The 18,761-nt window shown below is 47.4% G+C and overlaps 1 protein-coding gene across 3 annotated transcripts in view; it reads left to right on the top strand.

The window, feature by feature from the left end:
• The window catches only part of LOC117217024 (GATA-binding factor C-like), an 89,780-nt gene extending 72,140 nt beyond the window's left edge, over positions 1 to 17,640 (top strand). For 2 of the 3 annotated variants that reach the window (XM_033464296.1, XM_033464295.1), the window contains exons 5-8: positions 5,778 to 5,912; positions 14,985 to 15,174; positions 17,136 to 17,338; positions 17,472 to 17,640. In XM_033464296.1, the coding sequence (XP_033320187.1) occupies positions 5,778 to 5,912; positions 14,985 to 15,174; positions 17,136 to 17,338; positions 17,472 to 17,498 (555 nt within the window). In that variant the 3' untranslated portion in view covers positions 17,499 to 17,640. The remainder of the gene's footprint in view (positions 1 to 5,777; positions 5,913 to 14,984; positions 15,175 to 17,135; positions 17,339 to 17,471) is intronic. The other variant, XM_033464297.1, reaches the window with a different exon arrangement.
• Positions 17,641 to 18,761: the final 1,121 nt, after the last annotated feature.

The raw sequence follows: 18,761 nt of genomic DNA, 5'->3' as shown, positions 1-18,761 counted from the left end.
CCAAAAGAGGAGACTGCTATCGTGTGAACGCGCAAGAGTCGAAAGGGTTGCTCGGTCGAGTTTGGCCTCTTCTCCGCGAGATCTCTCGTTTCTCCGCGCTAATTTCTTCGGTGATTCCTTCGAGAGCTCGTGGACGTTCTCGGGAAATTAAGAGCGCAGCAATGGCGAAACATTTGCACCGGGCAGGAACCCTGGCGCGAGCTTAACTCTAGACGACGCACGCCATTATCAGAGAAAAGCAGAGATCAGAAATACCCGCGGAAAGATTTCTCGTTGCTTCTGATTGTCTTCCGCGGTCGTTCCGCCTAACGTTGGAATCGGCGTACCGATCAACGGCCCATCGTAACGAGCCGTAACACCCTGGTGTTGTGACGAGGATAAGAGCGACGATAAAATTACAAACGAAGCTTTCGCTTAACGAGTAGCCTGACGCGCAAGGGATTTGCAATTCTGAGAATCGTCACTCACGGGGGTAGGAGAGTGAACGATCGAGGCCTAGCGCACACGGTGCCACCGATTGGCCGTGTAATCGGCGTTTCACAGGGTGGTTAGCAGAGTGGGGACGATACCGACGCGATCCGCGAGCCGGGAACCGGTTGCCTTCGAGGAGGCACACAACCGTGGACACTGACGGATATGACATTTCTGAAGTTCGTGGCCATCTACGTTTCTCTTCTCGTTCGTTTTACCCGCAGCTCGTTCGTTGGCCGTGTGCGAGCGCGCGCGCTCTCCTCGCATCCTCGTCCCTTCGACGTCCTCCTTTTATTTCGATTCGATTTTTCTGCCGGTCTTGTTCCCTTATTATCTCGTTTTGCTCGTCTCCGGGCCACGTCAGTTTCTCTCTCTTTCTCCGGCTCTTGCCGCCCGGTGGTTCTCCAGCGTTTCGCGTGCATTTCATTTTGCCCTCCTCCCTGTCCGTTCGCCCGTCCAGAGGGAGGCTCTTCCTTCCACCCGGCGCGGCGCGACGGTTCGGTTCGTGCTTTTATTTCCTGTCGACCTTCTTGCCGCCCCTTTTTCCTTCGACCGGAGGACCGCGCGCGGCTCCTCTTTCACGTCCTACGAGTCGTTCTCGCGTCATTCTCCAAATTTGTTTTTATTATTATTTAATTTGTACTTTACAATTTGTCCAGCTGGACATTTGGCAAATTTGTCTAGTTTAATTGTTAAATAAAATGGCTACCCCCAGCGGGATACCATCTTCGAGTTTGACTATTTTATTTCTTTAGGGAGGTCAGTGGGGTGTTTTCTTTTTAGTCTTCAAATTGAACGCTCTCGTCTCGCTCGAAACCATCCACCGTTCTCTCGCAATCGAATTTTGCCGCCACGTTCCGCGCACTTCATCCGATCGCGACGGTTAACGATCGAACGAGCAGTCGCAGCAGAACGAGCACCCACCCTTAATATTATTTTACCATCGTCCTAATTATTATCACGAATATCCCCTTCCTCTTCTTTCTCTTTCTCTTTTCCGTGTTTCATCGAATCTCCAACTTTCCCAGACAGCTTTCCCCATCAATTTGGAAACGGCGCAGCTCGGTGGGACGAGCGGCAGCTTCGCTTTTCTCCCTCGTTTAATAACCATTAGACCGACCAGGCCTCGGACGATTTTCAGACGACTCCACCCCCTCGTGTCGGAGGCCGGCGGGCGCGAAGGTGAAAGGCTGGACGCGGCGAGGGTGTGAAAGATCTAGAGCAGATAGGGGCCTCTATATTGATGAGCTGGCTCTCCGCGTATTGATTGCACGCGGAGAGGCTCCGCCGGGGCCCGGAGCACCCTGCAGACCCCTTTTGCTACGCGCCAGCCCCGATAAGATCCGCCAGATAAGCCATGATTACACACCGCGTCGAGCCACCCCTCTTCCAACGTTTTTCTCTCCTTCCTGTGCCACCCCGCCACCGACTGTGTAAACAGTCTTCCGCGTTCATGGCTGCTTCGTTCTCCTTGCCAGATAACTCTCAGTTTTCTTGTATATTATTTTATTCGCACGGACAATTACCCTCAAGTTGCATTTCCACGATCTTACGCAGGTTAACGCTGGGACTACCACATCAGGCGAATTGACTGGTTTTAGAATTTTATTTTAAAATTCCTACTTCGCGTTATATTTTCTGTCCGCGATGATGTAATGACTTTCGCGACGATAACTAAAAGAATAATATAATGAATTTTATTTTCTTTTCTATGTATTCAGGCTGAAAATAATTTTGTATTAAGGCTACTTACACCAATGCCAGTGAAAATGCAAAAGGATCCTGCAATCTGTTTATCGAACCCCAATTAACCAGTTTCCTCGTTTTCTACAATTTTCCACACGATTTGACGATACCAGTTATCAGGAAAATTCCGGATCGATCGCTAGATCGCTAGATGCTAACGCTAGATATACCACAGCAGTCAAAACGACTGGTTCTACAATTTTATAAATGTTTTTTTTTAATTTAATTCTTCACATTTGTCCAATTTGGACATTTGGTAGAATTTTTTAACTGTAATTTTATAAATGTGTCGACTCTTGTTTAGGGATCATGGACCTAAATGGATTAATAATACGAAAAGTGTACCACATAACATGGAATTGCTTCTGTGAGAAAGTAATAAATCAATAAATATACAAATATTCTATTGTTACGTATTTTTTAAAGACCAGTCATTTTCACTGGTTTTGGTAGAAATAGCATCGTGTTAACTATCGGTAGTTCTAGAGACGAGAAACTAAAGACGAAGAAACCGCGTTTTGGAAAACTGCCTGTCGTGACACAGTGGCTTTTATATCGCGGTTTTTCGAAAGAGGGTTGGAATGCGGTTAAGGTAGAAATTTAATGATAAATTGATGGGAGAAATGGGCCAGCTGCGTCGCGTAATAGTCATAGTGCAAATAAAGTCGATGTATTAGGTTGTCCGAAAAGTTCCTCTCGTTTTATAAGGAAGTAATAGATGCACGACATTTTTATATTATTTTATTATTTTATTCTATTACTACAAAATGGATCATACGTAAATCCGTAAAATAATATAAAATAAAAACTGTCGTGCATCTGTATTGTTTCACTTATGAAACGAAAGTAACTGCATGGACAACCTGGTACTTATTACTCAAGAATAAAGCTTCTTGAATTTATTCGCCATTCGCGAATAACAAGTAGCTTGAATTTATTCGTTGTTTGAAATGTTCAACCAAATGGACGATTTGTACATTGCCAAGGATATAGGAAAATATAATACATCAAAATTGTTCGTCATTGTAAACAATTTTATCGAGCAGATCGGAGATTGTATGGGCACAAAGCCTAACAGTAAGCGATTACCGCGATAGCCTCGATCGTCCAGCTTCGATTCCAGAGATCTTCGAGCGTCGGACTAGAAGCGAGGATCGAATTATCGAGCTGCTTGCGATTAGGAGAATTACGCGTACGCACGGATTCTTGCGCCGTTTTGTCGAAGCAAGACAGGCGAAAACGGTTACATTGTGCGGACGACAAAGGGCGAGACGCAGCCTGTTTCTCTCGAGGACTCTCGAGACGAGGACGGGACGGAGACACCGAAGAAAAAGAGGAAAAACAGTTGCGTGGACATTTTATATTCGTGGACACGCGCTCCAGAGGCGCATTGTGACGGGGGCACAAAGGGGGTGCAATTTCGACGACGCGTTTTCGCTCAAACAGCTTTCAATCGGTTTTCCATTAGAGCTCTCCCTTCCGCCTGCGTCCACAATGCCCGAAACCGGGTCTGCTTTTCGTTCGAAGGTTAAGTGGCCGATGAATGGAAAGCGAGAAGGACGATTTCCAAACGAAACTCGACGCAACCTGACCCTGTGAAGAGCGTGCGACGATCATCGAGGATCTGACAAAAGATATACAATGTTTAACGTACATTATAGATCATCGATCGCAATAAGGTTCCCAGAATCTCTGGAGATCCAGCGAGATTTAGTACGCTCGATGCCACGCGCGAGTGCTTGGAAAAACGTCCCAGTCGAAAAACATACCTCGAGAGGACAAAGTTGCTGGAAGAGTGGATAACGCGTCGCGTTTTTAACAAACTATCGAGCGTATCGATGCTACAGAGTTGCATAGACCGGTGCTGTCACGTAAAATCCGTAACTGTCGGGACGACGCGACGCCACGACGAGACGAATCCCTTGGTTCTCGCTCGCCGATGGGGAAACAGGTGTAGCGGAGACGGTCTCCGATCCTTTTACGAGACTGTGATCCGGGCTCACAGGTAAGAACACGGGCTCGCATTTCCAATCCCCGGGACGAGGATTATGGGCGGCCGATTTCACGCGATCCCGGCTCGGTTTCTGGCTTCTTGATTCTGGAAGCTTCTCTCGATTCTCCTCCCACGAATCTCACGGCCGGAGAAAAGCTGCAAAGGGATCCCTCTGACCAATTCTGTCGTCGAAAGCTTCGTCCCCTGAGTCCACGGATTAACAGTTTATATCAACTTTTCGCTGCAAGCGGACCAAATCGTTTCGATATAGAAGCTCGTTCGTTCGAACAAATTGGGGGACGAGACAGTTTCGATAGTAGAAATTCGCTAGACAGTTCTTATCGGCTTCTTCTAACAGGTTCGGATATGTGTGGTGACTTAAGCGTTGCAATTTCAATTGTTTCTTATTCGACGCTCGAATTTATTTCGAATACGAGTAAATTCCACTAAAGGAATTTTTTCTATTTAATCTAAAATTCTACTTCTTCTAAAATTTATTCATTATAATTTTAAATCTAAAGGCTAAAAAGACATTAGCCTTTAGATTTAAACATTCGATTCAGCTAGAACCAAACATACGATAATCATTTATTATTCACGTTATAGTAACAATTTACTTATAATTCTCAATGAGAATTCATTGTAAACTACTTCCAAATTAAAAGAAATAGAAAAACGAAAAAGTAAATGACTGCATGTATTAGTATACTTTGTACCGCGGATGATATTAATTGATTACAATGATTACCAGACTATGGTAGCTCGCCATTAACACTAAGCTTACCAGGCTGTAACCTTCGCCAAAAATTGAGAAATCGATTAATCGGACGATACAAGAATTTTCATAAAGTTGGCTGAACGAAGGGAACGACAACTTTAAGTTCGATTTTAAAACCGGTCATTGTGAGGTCTGGTGAGGTTAGGTTAACCCTGCAAACGAAAAATCTGTTGCAAGATCGGTAAGTTTGGGCACCGGTGTACGCAAGGATTATCGGTGTTTTTTCTTATTATTATTATCTAATTTGTACTTCACAATTTGTCCAGCTGTACACTTGGTAAATTTTTCTAACCTAATTGCTGAATAACACGTGGATCGATACCCAAGCAAGATACCATCTTCGAGTTTGATTATTTTATTTCTACGTTTAGATTAACACAATTTTCGAAATCTCTTTTGCTTCTCTATTTTTCCTTATTTCTTGTTTTATATGGTTTCTTTTTTTATTTAATTTGTACCTTACAATTTATCCAGCTGTACACTTGGTAAATTTTTCTAACCTAATTGCCGAATAACACGTGGATGGCTACCCCAGCGAGATACCATCTTCGAGTTCGACTATTTTATTTCTTTAATGAGGTCAATCGGGTTCTCTCTAGTCATCTTTCTATGACAGTTTATCGGTGTGTGCGTGTTCGATCCTCGAAAGCGTCGCATCGGACGGAACAGCGACGCAAGCCGAGTCGACCGCGATCTAAGAGGCTCGAGATCGAGCTGGAAGACGGCGAACGACTCGGTTGGTTAATGCGTTACAGGTGTGATATCTGTGTGTTTTCTTTTCCAAAACTGTCGCTGCAGAGCGCGGCGAGGCGGGCGGGCACCAGCTGCGCCAACTGCAAGACCGCGACCACCACGCTGTGGCGGAGGAACCAGGCCGGGGAGCCAGTCTGCAACGCGTGCGGCCTCTACTACAAGCTGCACAACGTAAGTAATCGATCATACATTCCCTCCGTATCGACGTTTCCTCCGCTGGATCCCCAGCCGCGACCAACCAGCCAACCAACCAACCAACCAACCATCTTTCCATCGGATTCGACGGTTCAGTCTCGCGTTCACCACGCCAAACGCCGTAGCACGCCGATGTATCCCTTTGTCAAACGTCTTTGGAACAAACGGTGCTTGGCTATTATACTTTATTTGCCGACAACTTCCGTTCGGAATCGGGGCGAGCGATCGAAAGCGGAAGATCCGTACCACTCGATACAATGTTTTCGAGAAGGGAGACATCGACAAAAGGGGCCCGGGTATTAAAACGACGGATACGAGATCCGACGAACGAGAGCGGCCCTTCGATAAACAGCGGAGGCAAAAGGTCGTCCTTTGGCCACCGTCGAAGCCACCGATCGTGAACCGGCCCATGTAACGTAATATCGGATCGCTATTGTCGCGGCAAGCCTCTTCAGAGTTCCATTGTCGACCCGTGGAACCTAATTCCTCGATCCTCTTTCTGCCGCGGTGGTCGGATTTTCCTCGCATTCTCCGCCACTTTCCAATCTCGCCGCGCGTTACCGCTCCGACGTTCCATCTCTTTTTAACTCGTGCCATGCGCCAATCAGTTACTGCACCGCGGATTTTTATCAATTGTCCGTTTATTTAACGGGCACAGGGCCTTCGGTGTCGCAGACGAGCGTAAAAGAGCCAGCTCCAATCTTTTAAACTGAGATTTTTATGCAATCTTCACGAGTATAGTTAGAGTAATGCAATTGAAATAGCCTCTTGCGTCATTTACCGAACGTTATACGTAGCACGTGTGTCAATGATGGTCGCGTAGACGTCTATAAACAGGGCTTAACCTATGACCTGTTTTCGAGGAATATCCTCGCCACGAAGAAATGTTTCGTGTTGCTAACAAAATTAAATAAAACAGTGATTTCGTTACAATTTAATTTTGTATTATACAGGATGTATTATACAGGAAAAAAGAAGTCGAAAATATAGAATAAAAATTTGTCGTTCGAGGTTTTGTTTTCGAGAAAATCGACTTTGAATTTTCGTTCGGTACGCGTGCACTTCTCGTTATAACGGATCTCACTGTAGATCATTGTCTCGATGGAAAAATTAAAAAAAAAAGTATCACCCCTTTTTCGCTCGTACCACCAGTTTCCAACCACCCTGTATTTAACAGCCACACGTGCTCTGTCTTATTCGTCATCGCTTACATTTCGCAACGCGCTTTTCAAAGTCTTCAACAACAGCCAACTAATTAAAAGTTCGACAATCCTCACGACTCGCTTGCGCACATCTCGCGACACAAATCGCGCGTTTCTTCGCGTATCACGGTTTCCAGGGAGAAACGTAGGAAGCCGTGTAGCCAGCTTGGAACGCGAATCTCGAGGGTGGTTTGGTTGTTTCCGAGAGACGCGAGAGAGCGGGTGGCCACTCGAGTCAGCCCTTCCGCTTACGCGACGCGACCCTCTGTTGTGGCAACAATTAGGGTGCTCGGCGGGTCGCCGGACGTGCGAAGAGTGTCGCCAGGATCCCCTCGAGGCGGTGGCGGCGGCGGGGGTGGAGCGTGCTCAACGGCGTGTGACACAGGAAGCAGCGATGAAGACAAAGGGAGGAGGGAAAAGCGGACATCCTGCGCGCAGTTTTTCTCAGCAACTCGACGTATTTCACGCGGCTAGCGATCGCCCTGTGGAGATGTTCGAAGGAACGCGGCTTGGCGTCGACCTATTTAGATCGAAGTACGCGTCTCATCGCTCGTCCCAGTCCAAGAGATAGCGGCGTTTCTTCGCGAATCATCTCTTAGGTGTGGCATTTTCTCGCAAGATGACGCGCGATGTCTTAGCTGGCAAACTATCGAAATAGACGAACGACCAACCATTATTTTTGCCACAAACGCGTCGGCTCAGTTTCTTGTACGCGAGCGGAGTGTCGCGAGGTAGAAATTTAGCGCTGATATTGTAATCGTCGGAGAATTTTCTGTGCGTTCAGTTGAAAAGGGGCCGCGAGAGAAGTTCGTGCCGCTGATGATTTGGTTTGTCAAATTTGACGATCCTGCGATAACAACGGTACGTTCGAAGGGTAAAGACGCGTCGCGTGGCGGAGACGCGGACGCGAAACGAGTTGGACGATTTCAACGAAGCGCCGTCACCTCGAGTACTCGCGTTTTCTTGGCTTTTGCGATCGACGTAGGAAATTGAAGCGGTTTCCAGGCTGTGAGCGATCGTACACTGCTCGTCTTTCTTCGCCTTGGCGGAGTTTTCGCGGCTCGGAGAGGGCAGGCCAAAAATAAGGCGCGTCTCTCGCGCGATCTCGATAAGGATTCGTTTGCGGCTCGCGCTAATTGGCCCGCGATGACACAACGGCTCCCACTGTCCGCCCCTTCTGCTGAAAGCAAATGGTCCGTTCGAATTTACGCGGCTTTTTTCCCTCCTCCGCCGACTTATCAGCCCATCTTCGCTTCAAATACGAACGCACAGCGAGCCTCTGAGTCCTGTTCGCCGTCTCCGTCCCGAGTTATCCAGATTCCACGCAGTTGCAACGCGTACAGTCGCGGACGCCGCGTACTTTTCGCTTTGCACTTTCCACTGGAAATCGCTGCAACCAAATCACCGACGCAAGAGAATCGCGTTTTCTCGCGACGTTTATCCGACCGAATCGATAACGAAGACGAAGACAAGGGGGCGAGGCGGGGGCAGGATAGCGACCAAGGCAGCAACGTACAGCAGCATGAGCAAGATCCTCGCGCTGGTTAATGCCGGGCATAAAGGCCGGGCCCAGACACGTTTCCTGGTAATCATTAATTAAGCGTAGGGCCCCCTTCCGCCCCGCCTAGCGACATGGGACGCCGTGCACGCTCCACCAAGGGGGGAATAAATTCGGCGACTCTCTCGGTCGATTCTTCCCTTCTTCTCGTGCGGCGTAAAACGTCGAGACGGAAACGCGCGAAACTCGTAGCTCCGTTCCCAACCGACCTCGTCTTTCTTTCACTCGCGAAGAACCGGGTAAGCCGGAATAGGCGACTGTCTTCGGTGACGTTAAGCCGACACGTTACAGTCTCTCGCGCCGAATCTCGGTTGCCCGGTCCGGCCACTCCGTCGAACAATCGGACGGCGAGGATTAGCCCCGGGGTCCGTGCACTCGTCCAAGGTTCCCTGGATCGGTCGTCGACGATACAGAAAGTTCGATGGAGCAACAACCACTTCGGTAGAATCGACGCGCGTACACAACGCAAGGGATCCCGGATCTCGGCTGGACGAAGGAAAGGAGAGCGGGTGAAAGGTGGAAGGAGACGAACGAGGAAGGAAAAAGAAAAAGCAATGGAAAGAAGAAAAAGAGACAGAGAGGAAAGAGAATCGATGGCTACCAAGTATGCGTAAGGAGGCTCGGGCGAGAGATCAATCATTTCGAGAGCAGCGTCTCCGGCAGTTTCTCTTGTACCTGCCACCAGAGGGTATACGGCTGTTGGCCGGGCTTGTCCCGAGATTCGAGATAGACACCGTTGCTCTGTGGCGCGAGTGGTAGAGCAAGAGAAAGGAGAGGGACGCGCAACGACAGATCTGGCGTCGTTAAGATAGAGCGGGCCGATAGCGCGGTCGCGGTGGCGCGCGCGCCATCCAGCCAGCCATCGAGCCACGGCTAGTCGAAAATACACGGATTATTCGTGCTCTCGGCGCCGAGCTACCGGCTGCTCGAAATATGGTAATCGCCGCTCGAAATCCTGGCCGGAGGGTCGCCGGGGTCGCCGGAGAAATTCCTCGAACGAGGACGATACTCGTTCCCCCGGAAACCGCGTTCCACGATCACCAAAGGAGCCGGAGACGCGAGAATTAGACGCGCGAATCTTCGCCGCGTTTTGCCCTCGCGCGCTCCGCACAATTTCCGAACGTTCGATTTGAACGAGCGTTTGAACGAGCCGCAGCGTGTTTAACGTAACACGAATTACGTATACGCGTTAGATACAGCGCGGTCTTGAATTAAACCATTTAAGGAAGCAACGTTCATTGACGTAGGCGCACCCAGAATCGTGCGCGTTTTGTTAAAGCGTTTTAAATCTTACACCGCACAACATCCTTGCGAATTGATATTCCGATTACGATCTATCGCTGAAATTGCGCCGCGTTGCTTTCCCGCCTCTTCTGCTCGATGCTTCTCCTTGCGAATTAGAAAGCGCGTATTTTTCTCCAAAGATGCTTTTATATCTGCGCAGAAACCTCGTTATACGCGTTTCCACGCTCCGAACGTACGAATTGTAGCCGGTCGTCGATTTTACGATCGACGCGTCGTTCGCATATCGTATCAACAGCTCGACAGGAGGAAATCGTCGCGTCGATTCCGATCGCCGCGCGACTTTAACTTACTTTGCCCGAAATCGATTTCGTCGGTCGAGTACGCGCCGGCATATCGTGAGTTGCTGGAGGAGAGAGGTGGAGGATGTACGCGAGGGGAGAAACCGCCTGAAATTTGAAATGGAAAAGCGACGGAAATAGCCGAGTCGGGGGATCGTAAACAGTGGGCCGCTGTCTTTTCCCGATACGTATCTCGATGTCAGGTTGAAGATAGGCGCGTGTGTGGCCCGAACGCGCCGATCGACCGATAACACCGGCAATTTTCGTCGTTTCCACGGCAGATCGACAAGGTTCTCACACTTCCTTTTCATTCGAAGCGCGGCTGCGGATAAATCACGCGGACGTTCGACGAACGCAACAGCGCATCGCGTCGCGCGGCTTTGTCCCCCCGAGGAAGTTGTAAAATCGCGCTACGGGGAGGAGGAACGGCGCAAAGGGCCGCCAATTGATATGCCCCCGACGAGCCGGCTACGAGACATTCCTCCGTGCCGCTTTCTGCGAACGTTTTAGCCGAGCTAGAGATCCGAGTCGCCTCCGCTCGCCTCTGTTCCCGTTTTCTACGCCGCTTGCGATCTCCTCGCAGAAGACGAAACACTCGCGTCGCTTCCGAAAATCCACATTTTCAAAATTATCACCAGTCGTCCGCGAAGTAATAAGACGCCTCGGTTCTTAACTCGTCTAGTCGCATTTTTCACGAAACCTGTGATTAACCGATCCACATTGTGTTCGCACAAACAATGCAAATTCGTAATAATACGATGGAAATTGTACCGGGTGGGCAATAAATATTCCTAGCTCCGTGCAATAATGTCAGACTTTGGAAACTTCAAACTCTGTTTTCTCCGAAGATGTGGAACAGCTGAGAACTAGAGCGACGAAATGCATTCGAAAATGTTTTCTTTATTTCTAACTATCGTCTTTCGATATACTCGCAGATCTTACACCAACACTTATCCCAATGTAAAACGAGTGTACACGTATACGTACGATATATGTATACGATATATCTCTGTGGCGAGTTTGCATAATTATCGTTGCACGCTGTCCTCTAAATTTAAATCATCGTTTCCTGCGAACCCTCCTTCTCGCAGAAACTCTTTCAGTTTTACGAAAGGATGGCCCGTTTGATACGTCGACGCGTTTGGAGTATAAAATCGTAGACACGTTTCTCGATGTTCAGGACGCTCACTATCGCGCACACAGTCTTACCATTCGCATTGAATGCTCGCAACCATCTTCTTACCGATGATTCATCCACAGCCTCGCCGCTGTACTGCGAATTTTTATGCGCATCCGTATTTTTATAAACCTAATTAAACAAACAGAGTCTAACTAGATATTTATACATCCGTTATTATAGCGATTATTATAGTAACTATACCGTTGCTTCTTATATTTTTGCATGTTACGTATATCGCGCGAATTTTGGCAATTTTAAATTTCCTACAAATGTGCAGACTGTTGCAATTCGACGGTGAATTTCTTCGGACGAGAGTTTTCAACGTTTCAAAAGCGCGTGAAAGACCTTTGAAAATTAAATTTCATACAAATGTGTAGACTGCTGTAATTCGACGGTGAATTTCTTCGGACGAGAGTTTTCAACGTTTCAAAAGCGCGTGAAAGACCCTTGTGAAGGAAATGATCTTTTATAAGCACGTTCCATCGTCTCGTAGAAGAAAATTCGTCAACTATACTTGAACGCGGTCAATTCCGGACTGAGATTATGTAAATCGAAAATAGCAGGACGCTTGGTTTCCGAGAGAAATAAATAAAACACTTGGCCATAGATCGTAGATCACAGATTACAGAAGAGATCGTATACGAGATCAATTCTTAACTAAACACGCGCACATCCTGTTTTCCTGAAAATGAATCCTTAAAGCAAGCAATTTTATTTCCCACTTTTCCACGTCTCCACTAACACCTAGTTGTCGTCGTCGTTATCAGACTGCGCGCGTTTACGCATCGATAGAAGATTTGAATCGCACAAAATGCGCACAATATTGGCAAATGTGCAGGCTGGTTGGTAACCGGTGGCACAAGCAACAAAAAAGAAGTCGAAAATATAGAATAAAAATTTGTCGTTCGAGGCTTTGTTTTCGAGAAAATCGACTTTGAATCTCCGCTCGGTACGCCTGCACTTTATCGCTTCTCGTTATAACTGATCTCACTGTAGATCGTTGTCTCGATGGAAAAATTAAAAAAAAAGAAAAAATCACCTCTTTTCCGCTTGTACCACCAGTTACCAATGTTCGAAGGTCGAAAACCATTTTTTACCAAAGTTCTACTCGATGACCTTGCGCGAAAATCCACAGAGTAAATGTCATCGATTAGCCAAGTTCGAATATACTCGACAAACATTCGAACTCGAAAGCGAAGCCTCGAGAGACAAAAACGTGTCACTGCGCGCCTTCCATCAATTTTTTCACGTAGATTCGCCAGTGTTTGCGCTTGTACGCAACGCTTCATCGACAAACCGCGTAACTTGTACGTTGGACCATTAGAAACTTGGAGCTTTGGAAATGCATAAAACTTGTGGAGCGCCTGTTTCGACAGCTGTTCGTTAATTCATGAGTAGCAGACCTCGTATTCGAGGAACGAGCGGGGAATCGGTGTTAGAGAGTGGAGAAGGAAATTCGACCGTAGGTAGGCTCGTCTCCGATCTTTCATTCATTGACCCCACCCGGCGCAGGTTCGCGGCGCGATTTCGTATGCGATCGGTGTGCGGTTGCATCGTGTGTGACCACATCAATCTGCATTCGAATCTCCGCGGATGGGGCCGTCTCTCTCCCTCCGGCTCGCTCCTCTCTCTCTCTCTCTCTCTCTCTCTCTCCCTTTCTCTTTCCCTCTCTTTTGTTTGCACCTCGCGCTCGGTTTCGTCGCTCGGTTCCTATTAAAGCCGCTCGTATTGTATTCAAATCGGTTCGAGCTTTCTTTCGTGTCTGCTTGCCGTTCTGGCTACTTTTGCTCGCTCATTAAGCTTCATCCGTCGATCCGCTAAAATACTGCGTTTTCGAGCCTCCCTCGACTCTCGACCTTCGATCCTCCGCTCGCGCCATCCTTCCCATTCCTTCGTCTCTCGTCCACCGACCTTATCTCTTTCCACTCGCTCATATTCGCGACACACGCGGATGGATATTCGTACGAAAGTGAAACTTCGCCTTTTCGGAAACGACGAGCCCGCGAAATGTACCACGAAGCACACCGACCACATTTGGCGTAAGCTTCCCGTCGATTTTAATTTCGTTACGAATCTATCGTCCCACCGTCGTACACGTCGAATAACGAGGAATAAATCCGCTAGAATCCTCGGATAATGGCGTACAGCCGGCAGCGTGATCCTCGCTGGCGAGTAACATGGTGGTCGCGTGTGACAGTGTGACTCGAATCAGCGACGAGAGTCAGAGATCGTTGGCGATTGCGTTTAGCTGGTGGATAATTTCAAGGCGTCCCGGACAAAGCATCTCGACCGTGTTCTCCGACGTAACCGATCGATCGAAAAAGCTGGTCGCAGAGGCGGCAGATTTTCGCGTCGCAGGACCAATTATGCGTGCGTGTGCGCGCGCGGATGCTCGCGGTGCGCGTGCAATGCTTAAGTACGAAATAACTAGGTATGCAAGTGTGGTGTGCCGCATGGTTGCGGCGGCCGCCGCGGCGGAGGAGGAAATGCACGGGCGGCGGGCGGAGGGGCAGGCGGCAGGGGTGGAGGAGGAGGCGGAGGCGCGCTTTGTAGTTGCCGCGACGTGACGCAACTGCCAACTTAAGGAAAAGGTTCCTGGTATTGCGGGATGCGCGAACGAGCCTCCGGAGGTGGCGGTCGTGGCATCATCCTCCCTCGTCCTCCGCCTGCCCAGCCCCTCTCGCCTTCTCTCTCTGTCTCTCCGTCGCGTCCTTCTCTCGATCGCTCGTCGCCTCTCCTTCCCTCCGACACCCAAGCCAACGTCCAGACGGTCAACGACTCTTTTCGGAATTACGCGATTGCTCGAATTTGCCGAATTACGCCCGATCCCATTAGAGTCTCGGCACGCTGCGCTGCTTCCCCGTGACCCTTCGGCCGCACCGAGCCACCAGCGTATCCTTCGCGACTAGAGCTCTAGCCCTTTCGTTACGGTGCTCTCTGCTAGCCACTGCTCTGCCACCGTGTGTGCGTATATGCTGCACATTCCACGTGCTGTTACATTCGACGAGCGTTCAGCGTTATCGGCCGACCATAGCCGACTATAGCGACGTTAGCAACTTGCTACATAGCGAGCGTGAAAAGTGACTGTAGCATTCGGTGACCATAGTCGCAGTTGGCAACGAAAGGATTAGACGAAAGTTACGGTTGGTCGATCTGCCTCTGAACTGTTTCGAACGTGTAAAGAAAACTGAGTTGCACGTTTGCGAAGTTTGACGTTGTTGCACGCAGCGGAGAATATTCGCCGCTTCCTACACGAGCCGCTAATCCGCTAATTGCGAACAGCAGTATTTCCCTGGCGAGACTCGCATGGGAATTCGCGGCTAGTGACCGGCACGCGAATCTCTTAATTACGGATTGAAGAACGATCGACCGAGCCCACTCCCTTCTCTCCCCTTGTCTACGTGTGTCAGAGGGCTGATTTATTTCCATTTCATGTCACTTGCACATCGGTTGCCCTGGTTGGTGAGAAGCCGCGTTAGATTAAAGCCGATCGACTCAACGAATTGTTGGCTACGACTCTTGCAGGTGAATCGGCCGCTGACGATGAAGAAGGAGGGCATTCAGACGAGGAACAGGAAGCTGTCGTCGAAGAGCAAGAAGAAGAAGGCCGGCGGCTGTCTAGGACTTGGCGGCGTCATGGGCGATATGATCAAGGCCAGTGGTCACCTCGATCTCGACAACAAGCCCTTCCATTCTGGCTTCGGCTCGCCCATGAGTAAGTACTGCACGCTCTATTCTTAAATTCTCCGACAGATTTTCTTTACCTTTTCCCACGCGATGCTTCCAATTTCATCGGTGAATTTTAGTTTTACCGGCTACGCTGAAGCGGCACACGAGCTCTCATCCTCCGCCTGTTGGCGACTACTTTCTCAATTTCTTCTTTTCATTTTGAATGCGCGTTCATCTTCATACTTGGCAATTATTATTTTACATGTTCACGTTAATCGGAGGCAAACCCGTTGTATGAGGCATGTTTGCAAAGGAAAAACACTTTTGAGACAACCTGATACAATTTAACCGTCGACAAACTTGTGGTCTGTATTTTAAATAGAACAAAGTGGATCATACGTAACGTTTGGCAGATCAGGTTTCATGTTTGCGTAAAAATACATTTTTGTATGAGACGTGTTTGTGAAGGAAAGACACTTTTGAGACAACCTGATACAATTTAAATATCGATAAACTTATGTTTGATCAACTTTGTTCTATTTAAGATACAAATCACAATGTTTGGATAATAAGGTTTCATGTTTGCGTAAAAATACATTGTTTTATGAGACGTGTTTGTGAAGGACAGATACTTTTGAGACAACCTGATACAATTTAAATACCGACAAACTTATGTTTGATCCACTTTGTTCTATTTAAAATACAAATCACAATGTTTGGCAGAGTAGGTTTCATGTTTGCGTAAATATACATTGTTTTATGAGGCGTGTTTGTGAAGGACAGATACTTTTGAGACAACCTGATACAATTTAAATATCGACAAACTTATGTTTGATCCATTTTGTTCCATTTAAAATACAAATCACAATGTTTGGCAGATTAGGTTTCATGTTTATGTAAAAGTATATTGTTTTATGAGACGTGTTTGTAAAGGAAAGACACTTTTGAGGCAACCTGATACAATTTAAATATGGACAAACTTATGTTTGATCCACTTTGTTCTATTTAAAATACAAATCACAATGTTTGGCAGAGTAGGTTTCATGTTTATGTAAAAGTATATTGTTTTATGAGACGTGTTTGTGAAGGACAGACACTTTTGAGACAACCTGATACAATTTAAATATCGACAAACTTATGTTTGATCCATTTTGTTCCATTTAAAATACAAATCACAATGTTTGGCAGATTAGGTTTCATGTTTATGTAAAAGTATATTGTTTTATGAGACGTGTTTGTGAAGGACAGACACTTTTGAGACAACCTGATACAATTTAAATATCGACAAACTTATGTTTGATCCACTTTGTTCCATTTAAAATACAAATCACAATGTTTGGCAGAGTAGGTTTCATGTTTGTGTAAAAATACATTGTTTTATGAGACGTGTTTGTAAAGGACAGACACTTTTGAGGCAACCTGATACAATTTGATAAACTTGGTTCCAATGACTCGATCGGGAGTTCTCGTAGCTTTAACTTGCCGCAAGCTATCGTACTATAATAATGAACTATGGTATTGTTAACTCATATTGATTTCATGTCTAGTCAGAGACATAATTACATAGATTTATTTGCTTTAATTAATTGCACTCAAAGTGTACTGTCCCACTTATAGCTATGGTTATAACGCTAACTTCATGAGGCGCGGTCAAACGACCGGTTTCAAAGTTTCATTGAAAATTCTGCATTCGTCGTTGTTTCCTTTGCTCGTCTAACTTTATGTAAATCCTTCTATTATTCAATTTTTCTTGACACAAGAATCTACATAAATAAATAAATAAATAAACCTACAATCTTAAATTCAATTTTAAAACCGGTCGTTTCACCGAACCCGGTCAGGTTCCTATCAAATTGTCCCATCGACGAATATTTTCTCGCAAACTCTCAACATTCGAACGAACCAACCGCCTACGCACGTCGCTGACTGTTAGCACTTTCGCTATCCGCGAAACACTGAATTTCATAGGAGCAGGAAATACGAGACGAAAATGATTTCTGATTGCAGGCACGTCGCAGCATCATCACACGATGCACCCAGCGATGCAACACTACATGTATCACACGGGGGTGGGAGTGGCAGGTGGTCTTCACCAAGGGTTCGCGCCCCCGGCGCCTCCACCGATCCATCCCCACTCGCACTCACACTCCCATTCCCATCACATGACGAGTCTTCAGGGTCTCCAGCTGGCCGCCACGACGAACGCGATGGTGAGTCCTCCATTGGCCGCGTTTCCGCCCTTCTAGCTGCCCTGCTTATAGCCGCGTAGTGGAATTAGAGTAGACGGAGAGAGCGGTGGTTCGATGAAAAAGCCACATGGATGTTCTGTTTGTCTGGTTTCAGACCGGTTGGCGATCGGAGTACACATGAATCGCGAGTGATCAGCAGCTCAGGACGCAGCCCACCACTCTAATCTCGTTCTAACGTAATCGCGAGCTCGAGCTCTCCTCTCTTTCTCTCTCCGCGAACGATACCGAGAGACGTTCGAGAGGCGCACACGGACGGAAAAAAAGAGAACGACGCGAACGAAAAAAGAAAAAAAAGAAAAAAAAAGAGAAATTAACGCACGAGTCGCGAACCATTTAGAACGTGCGTTGCCCCCCTTTCTTCTTTTTTTTTCTCCCTTCCTCCCTTCTTTCTTTTCGTTTCTCCCTCTCTCTCTCTCTCTCTCTCTCTGTGTCATCTCGCATCTGTCCCCTTTCGTTTCGCGGTCTCGCGTCGCTGTAAATATGTAAAGTTTCGCACAAAAGGTAGGGCCGTCGAGCCCGGGCCCCAAGTACAAACAAAGTCAGCTATAACTTGTATCTGAGTCTAATTAGACGTGCTCTGTACATAGACGACGCTATACCTTAAACCAAGAGTTTCTATTACGTGCGTGGCGTGAGAAACGGGGGTGAGCGCAAGCCACCCCCCTCCTCCTTTGTCGTGTAATCGATCGTCCCTCCGAGGAGGCTTCGAAGACGATTCTTACAGGGTGAACCAGCGGAAAAAATTATTTATTCGAGACGTTCGAAGGTGTTCAATTGTTTTCGAAAGGGTATGAAACCCTCGGGAATCGGAGTCGGTCTTCGGAGGCCGGTGTGAGTAATATTAGATATTAAGCGTGTATCCGTGAGAGAAATCGTGCAATTTTCAAAGTCTTTTTATTAAACGAGAATTCCGCGCGGGGACCATTGGACGCCGATTTTCTTCCCTCGCTTCTCTACGTTTCTTTCTTTCGATCCTCGGCGCCGTTCTGCCTTTTCCACCGGTCGTCGATCGCCTTCACACGCGCTACTGCTCCTAAGTGTCCGGACAGGTCGTAACGACAGCACGCAGATTCTACCGGAGTATAGAAATTAACGGGAACTTAATTGTCAGAAGCAGCGATCACCGATCTACCATGATTTTTAACCCCTTTACCTACGATTTACGTTCGAGAATGCCCATAATATTAAGGGCTATGCCCTTAGTTGTGGGTTAAGGGGGTTAAATGTATTTGTAAAAGTGCAATAACCTCTTGGGTACGATGCGCCACCATAGTGGCTTTCGCGGATATTCTGCATTACGACGCGCCACCATAGTGGCTTTCGCGGATATTCTGCATTACGACGCGCCACCATAGTGGCTTAGTCTACTGACTAATTGGTTCAC

The sequence above is a fragment of the Bombus bifarius genome, unplaced genomic scaffold (assembly GCF_011952205.1).
Source record: "Bombus bifarius isolate JDL3187 unplaced genomic scaffold, Bbif_JDL3187 scf7180000007974, whole genome shotgun sequence".
In the NCBI taxonomy this organism is placed as follows: Eukaryota; Metazoa; Arthropoda; class Insecta; order Hymenoptera; family Apidae; genus Bombus; species Bombus bifarius.
This window is presented reverse-complemented; position numbering and strand designations above follow the sequence as displayed.